General features: G+C 47.5%; 1 protein-coding gene across 28 annotated transcripts in view; it reads left to right on the top strand.

Annotated features, from left to right (window-relative positions):
- The first annotated feature begins 524 nt into the window (after positions 1-524).
- Positions 525-6,683, top strand: part of PARD3 (par-3 family cell polarity regulator) — a 780,879-nt gene continuing 774,720 nt past the window's right edge. For 9 of the 28 annotated variants that reach the window (XM_059655925.1, XM_059655935.1, XM_059655722.1 and 6 more), the window contains exon 1: positions 526-969. In XM_059655925.1, the coding sequence (XP_059511908.1) occupies positions 850-969 (120 nt within the window). In that variant the 5' untranslated portion in view covers positions 526-849. Of the gene's footprint in view, positions 970-6,683 lie in introns of all 28 variants that reach the window. The other 19 variants (XM_059655864.1, XM_059655841.1, XM_059655784.1 and 16 more) reach the window with 5 other exon arrangements.

Raw genomic sequence — 6,683 nt, 5'->3', positions numbered from 1 at the left:
CGAGTCAAAGCTTCACCAGCCTCTCTCCAGAGCAGATGATTAATTTTTGCTTTCAAGAATAATGAGGTCTGCTAGGCCTTGCAGCCCAGCGAGAGAGCCAGTGCCAAACCCTGCCAGGCTGTGGGTTACCCCGGCCCAGCCCCGTCCCTACCTTCCCCGGGAGGCGGCGACCGCTCCTCTCCAGGTCTAGGCACCTGGAGTAAAACTCTCTCTCTGGGGGCGAAATCACCCGTACCCCTCCAGTTCAAGGAAAGGGATTAAAAGCGACAAAGAAAGAGGGCTCCGGAGAGACTCGGGGGCGTGGAGCGGGGATCTCCGAGGAGGGTTGGGGGTGGGGCGAGCGCAGCCCGCCGCGCGCCAGGCTGGCGAGGGGCTGGAGGACGCGGAGCCCGACTCCGGCGGCGGGGGTCCCCGGGGCGCGCTCCGCCTCTCGCTGGGAGCCACCGCCTCCCGCCGCACGTGCGCGGTGTTGTGTGTCCCGACTCCTCCTTCCTCTCTCTCAGTCCCTCCCTCCCTCCCCTCGCCGCCGTCTCCTCCCCCGCCGCCGGAGCGCGAGCCCGAGCCTGAGCTGAGCGCCGCCAAGCCCGGGCCGCCGCCGCCGAGCGCGCGAGACGCCGAACAGGTGGCCGGAGCCGCGGGCGCCGCGGGAAGAGGCGAGGCGAGCCCCGGAGGTGAGGGAGCCAGGCCGGGCATGTGAGCCGAGTGACTCCTTGGCGTCGCCTGCCCGGGCCCCCCAGCCACGCGCCCGTCAGCGGCCCTGCCGCACCAGCCTCCCGCCCCCGGCCAGGGCTGCTCGGCCGCCGTCAGCGAGGGGCGCGGGCGCGGGCCGGCCCCGGCGGCGGCGGCGGCATGAAAGTGACCGTGTGTTTCGGAAGGACCCGTGTCGTCGTGCCGTGCGGAGACGGCCACATGAAAGTTTTCAGCCTCATCCAGCAAGCAGTGACCCGCTACCGCAAGGCCATCGCCAAGGTGAGGGGCTGGGGCGTGGGGAGGCGGGTTGAGCAGGCGCCGGGATCAATATGGCGCTTCCTGGAAAAAGGAGGAGGGAGGCGAGGGAGGCGGGGAAAGGGAAAGTGCGGCGGCCGCGCGGGCCTCGCGGCGTCCCCAGCCCCGGGCTGCTGGCCGCAAAGTTCTCCGCGTGGCCGGGTCGCGAGCGCAGCCCCGGTGTCCGCGCGGGACCCGGCGCCCCCGGGCCGGACGCCGGACGTCTCTCCCCAGAGGTCCGGCCGCGAGGTCGGCGTGGTAACCGGCGTCCCTCGAGCGGCCGGAGGAGCGGAGCCTCTCCCCGGCCTCTCCCCAACCGCCTGCTGCGGTTGAAATCCAGCCCCAGGCCTCTTCCCACTCCCAGGCCCCGGGCGAAGCTGGGGGAGGCAACTTTTTTGTTGGGAGGAGAGTTTCATTATTTCATTCACGCCGTAGAGTGGCTGCGTGTCTGCTGCTTCCACTCCCGGTGTCCGTCGGGGAAGGACCTCGGCGACGAGCGAACCTCCCGCCCGCGCGGGCGCCCGGCGTTGCGGGCAGCTGGTGGGGTCGCGGGCCCGCGGTCGGAAGGCGGCCGGGAGAGGGACGCGGTCTCCGCCAGCTCATGAGCGCGGCTGAGCTCTGGAGCTGGGAGATGCGGTAAAGCACAAGCCTGAAATCAGTCACAGAATTAAAAGTTTTCCTCCAAGGCCTCAGCGTGGACAGAGTGGAACCAGCCTCATATGGTGTCGAGGCCGCGGGGCCTGTGTCTGATTTCGGAGTTGAGTAGATTTCCCTTTTTCTTGGTGGAATGATAACATTGTCTCCACTTAACTGCATTCCTCTACAATGTGTCAGAAGTGAAAAGGCATTTTGTTAAATTGTTTTATCTGCTGTGTCTGACAACAGGCCAGCCATCAAAGTTTTCTCTCAAGCAATTGAGGATATTTCCTTTGCAGTAGAGTAACGTTTGGTGGAAAGCATATTTACATTTACAATTTCTCATTTGTTCCCAATAGTGATGGCTCCTTTGAGATTTGGGGCAGCAGGTGAGGGGAACAATAGCTTCATCAGCCTGAGTGTGTACGGGATGCTCCAGGTGGCATCCCCTAGTTTTCTCTGAAATTAAGAAAAAAAAAAAAACCCACATCTTTTTACATTATTATTATTATTATTATTTTAGTATACTAGTATATTGGAAAAATAGCATAAGTTTGGCCTTTTAAAGATAATGTTGGAGACGTTTAGAACCTGACACAGTGATGAAGATGTTGACTTTAACAGTTCTAAAATGTTCCTTTCAGTTAATTGAACTGTTTACTGAAAGTCAAATAAATTTAGCAGAAAATAGGCATCTGTTTATCTTGCAGTGCCAATGGAGGGGGAGTGGTGGTGGTGTAATGTACCCTCTACACCTACATTTAGTATTTTAAAGGATTGTTTGTGAGTGACAGTTTATGATCTAACTTTTCTAAAGCAGCAATCATCCAACAAAAGGAATCCTGAAAGGAAAGAGAAATACAGTAATATATACTTCGTGGTGTGCCTAGTTTCCTGAGTAGGGAAAGGTGATCCACATTTTCTTGCTTACATGTAATTTACATGCTTAAATTATTTATATGATTAACAATTGACATGCTTAAAATGAGTCATATTTCATTATGTACACAATGTACATTGGTTGAATAGTCTGGGAGATACAGATGTAGTTGTTTGAGTCATTTGTTCATTCCACAGAAATTTTTAAGCATCTGCTGTATGTTCAAGGCATTGTTCTGGGTGCTGGATGTTTAGGGGACCCACTGGCTGCTTTGTGGAAATTGTTTTGTAAGAGTCTAGGACAGGGGTGGGCAAACTTTTTGACTCGAGGGCCACAATGGGTTCTTAAACTGGACCGGAGGGCCGGAACAAAAGCATGGATGGAGTATGTGTGTGAACTAATATAAATTCAAAGTAAACATCATTACATAAAAGGGTACGGTCTTTTTTTTTTTTTAGTTTTATTCATTTCAAACGGGCCAGATCTGGCCTGCGTGCCGTAGTTTGCCCACGGCTGGTAGGACCAGAGTCTCCGTGGTCCTCTGTGGTGTGGACTGGTGTGTGGTACAGTGGGGAGAAAAGGAGGCCTCCGGATGTTGGGTAGCTGGAATTGGGAGGCCCTGGAGGACCTTTAAAAAAATATTAACGGTGGTTATTTCACAGTAACTTAGGAGTGTGGAAAAGTAAGTGCAATTATCTTAAGGGAGTCTGGGAATGCACCCCAAAGAGAAGTGGCATATGAGCTGAGTTTTGAAGGAAAGTAGATTGCCAGATTGGGAAGGAAGTAAGGGTAATTCTCAGGGTGATGGTAGTATTGGAGTTGGATAAAATGAGAGGGAGGAGTCAGAGATGATTTAGAGGTTTGCAAAATTATTTAAATGCTCTTTAAGTGCAACTCATAGTTCAGAGGTCAATTTTCTGTTGGGCTTTGTAGTATATAAAGTTCAGCCATTGGATTATAAGACTCTTTGACTCTCAAATGTTTCAAGAACCTGAGGATCTTCTAGGTCTATTTGTATCTTTTTCTCTTAAATTATCAGGTAATGGTTACAATGAAACTTTTTTGTTTCTCCCACCCCATTTAAAATAAGTATGAAGCAATACATATTAATACCTGTTTCAACTTTTATTTTTTTTATCTCTTTCTTACCCTTATTGTTTAACTAGAGGCCTGGTGCATGTATTCGTGCACGGGTGGGGTCCAGTCAGCCTGCCCCAGTGAGAGTGTTGGGGGGCGCTTGGGGGCCAGGCCGGCCAGGGTGGGGGCAGATCGGGTCCTGAATCAGGTTGGTTGGTTGCCACAGTGCACATCATAGCCACTGGTCGTTCTGGTTGCTGGGCTTTTCTATATATAGATAGAACAAGATACATTTTGTATGAAGAATTGGAAATCTGGGAAGCTGTAGAGTGGTGTTTAGGTTGCTAGGTGACATGCATGACAAACTCCCATCTGGTGGGGAAAAAAGTGGGAAGATCATGTTTATGGCTTTGTATAAACACCAACTAAACCAAAGAAGGGAAAAGAAGGATAAGAGAAAGAAAGATCCCAAGTTACTGAGGTTTTCTGTGCAGTAAGCATTTTGTGGTGTGTGTGTTTGGGGTGGGGGTGGGGGGCTAAGTTTTTGGCATTATATTTGAGCTGTTTTCTCTTCAGGTTAAATCAGTTTTTCTGACAGTGGAGTGGTGTGACGTAATACCAAAAATATCCTCAATAAGCAGATATTTAAAATCTTACACTTAGTCATAACATTTTTTGTTTAGTGAAAAAAATTTTTTTTTGCTTATGATCACTGATTGGTGAAAATATTTTGGCTGTTCATCCCCATCCATGGATTTTTCTCAAGTGCTTAGAATTGGAGGACTGACTTGCCTGTGTATATGTCTGTCCTACTCTTGCCTGTGGTCTGACTCATCCTTGATTTCCAATGAACACAGGGAGTGGAGTCCTAGCTGCAGTGGCTTTTAGTGTAGTATGCTAGGGCGTTGTTGAGGACTCCTTAATTCTTAGTGAATCAAGGGTGGCACTGAGTGAGGCTTCCCATTTTTCCTGCTGTGCTTCCAAAGTTAGAAATAAGAAAATCGCTATGCTTGTTTTAAAAAAGGCTGCTGTGTACAAAATGTCATGCTCTATGAAGAAATAGACTCAATTCTTGCACTCAAGAAACATACAATGTAGGAGTCAGGACAGTTATAGAAAACTATAAATAACAGTAGGCTTTAGCATTAATTGGCAGCAGGATGGTACAGATGGTAATTGCTTCTGGATTCAGAGATGGGAGTGGTCATAATGGCACTGGGTTTGCATTGGGTATAGTGCGTGGGAAGTTTTGCCTTGGTTTAAGGCATGCTCCCTAACTGGGACCTCATAAAGCCCATGCATGGCCAGGGCATTTTGGTTCTGTAGGCCTGTAGTGGAGTCCAGGCATGTGTATGTGGAAAGTGTCCGCTTTGATTCTGAGAAGTAGGAGGGAGGGCTTTATAGGATGTGAAGCAGTTTGAACAAAGGTGTGCCAGGCTTTCAGGGCTCTTGTGGTTCCTGTGGAGCATCTGTGTCAGGTGATGGGTCAGGATCAAGCTGAGGAGGACTGAATGCCAGGGCAAGACAGCATTTTACACAGTCTGGTGGTTCGGGAAGAACTGGGGTATTTGGGTAGGGCAGCAGTGTGGACAAGTGGTCCTCTGCACAGAGGACTGTGTGTGGGATTCAGCTCTGCTGCTGACTGCTGAGTAACAACATAAAGGGGAAGGAGGTGCTGAAAGGGAGAGAGGTGGGATGGGAGTTGTGGGAACCTCTTAACTCGCTGCTCTCTGGATTGGGTGTGGAGACCTAGGTTTTTTTCACTATTTAATCTTGGGCAAACCAACCCCACAGAGCTTCACTTTCCTCATGTCTAAAATGGGACACTCCCTTGCAGGGTCAAGGTGAGTACCAAACAGGATGGTGAATGTGAAACTCAGTCCTGGATCTGAATCATGAATATGTTTTTACTCACCAAACAGTTTTACTCGATGGGAAACTTTCCCAAGTATGCTATTCCTGTTTGGGTTTTTCCTCATTGCTTAAGAAGGTAGTGTGTATTTTAAAGAATAGGTAACAAATGTTACTGTTTGTCCCAGCAGCATCACAATCAGAAGTGCAAATTGAGTGTGCAGTGTGTGTACTAGTATGAGGCAAGGAGTATAAAAGCCATAGATATTGGCTGTATCGTAGCTTGATTATCTGGTGTTTTTTTTCCGACACTGCATCTGTCCCTCAAGCATGGAAACATTAGAGCTATTTAAAAAACAACAACCAACTTGAGTTAATGGACAGTAACTTATTTTAAAAAATGTTTTCTTTATTTTTATTGATTTCAGAGAGGAGGGGAGAGGGAGAAATAGAAACATCAGTGATGAGGATAATCATTGATTGACTGCCTCCTGCATGCCCCCAATGGGGATCCAGCTGAAACCTCATGTGCCCTGATTGGGAATTGAAAGGTGACTTCCTGGTTCATAGGTCTGTGCTCAACCACTGAGCCACTCCAGTGGGGCAGGGACATAACTTTCGAAAATGTTTCTTTCTTTCTTTCTTTCTTTCTTTCTTTCTTTCTTTCTTTCTTTCTTTCTTTCTTTCTTTCTTTCTTTCTTTCTTTCTTTCTTTCTTTCTTTCTTTCTTTCCTTTCTTTTCTTTCTTTTCTTCCTTCCTTCCTTCCTTCCTTCCTTCCTTCCTTCCTTCCTTCCTTCCTTCCTTCTTTCTTTTCTTTTCTTTTCTTTTCTTTTCTTTTCTTTTCTTTTCTTTTCTTTTCTTTTCTTTTCTTCTTTCTTTCTTTCTTTCTTTCTTTCTTTCTTTCTTTCTTTCTTTCTTTCTTTCTTTCTTTCTTTCTTTCTTTCTTTTCTTTTTTTTGCCAAGAGAAGACTGTTGACTACTAAATCATGTAAATCATGGTTTTATGAAAAATCTTGTGTCTAGTTTGAGATTTTTCTGTGAACAACTGCATATTGTTATACCCTTAAAAGCTTATTGAGACTTTTAGGAAAATACTTATATTATTTCAGAGTTTGAATGACAATAGAGGCAAGCATAACAATAGTGAAATAAAATAGATTATATTTCATTAACATTTTTTTTGTCTTCCTTCCCCTCAAAAAAGAAAAAAAAAAAGTAAATATGTTTGAAAGGCTGGTCTTTCTAAAATGCAAAT

The sequence above is a fragment of the Myotis daubentonii genome, chromosome 1, assembly GCF_963259705.1.
Source record: "Myotis daubentonii chromosome 1, mMyoDau2.1, whole genome shotgun sequence".
Classification (NCBI taxonomy): Eukaryota; Metazoa; Chordata; class Mammalia; order Chiroptera; family Vespertilionidae; genus Myotis; species Myotis daubentonii.
The sequence above is the reverse complement of the archived record's forward strand: the minus strand, read 5'-3'. Positions and strand labels throughout refer to the sequence as shown.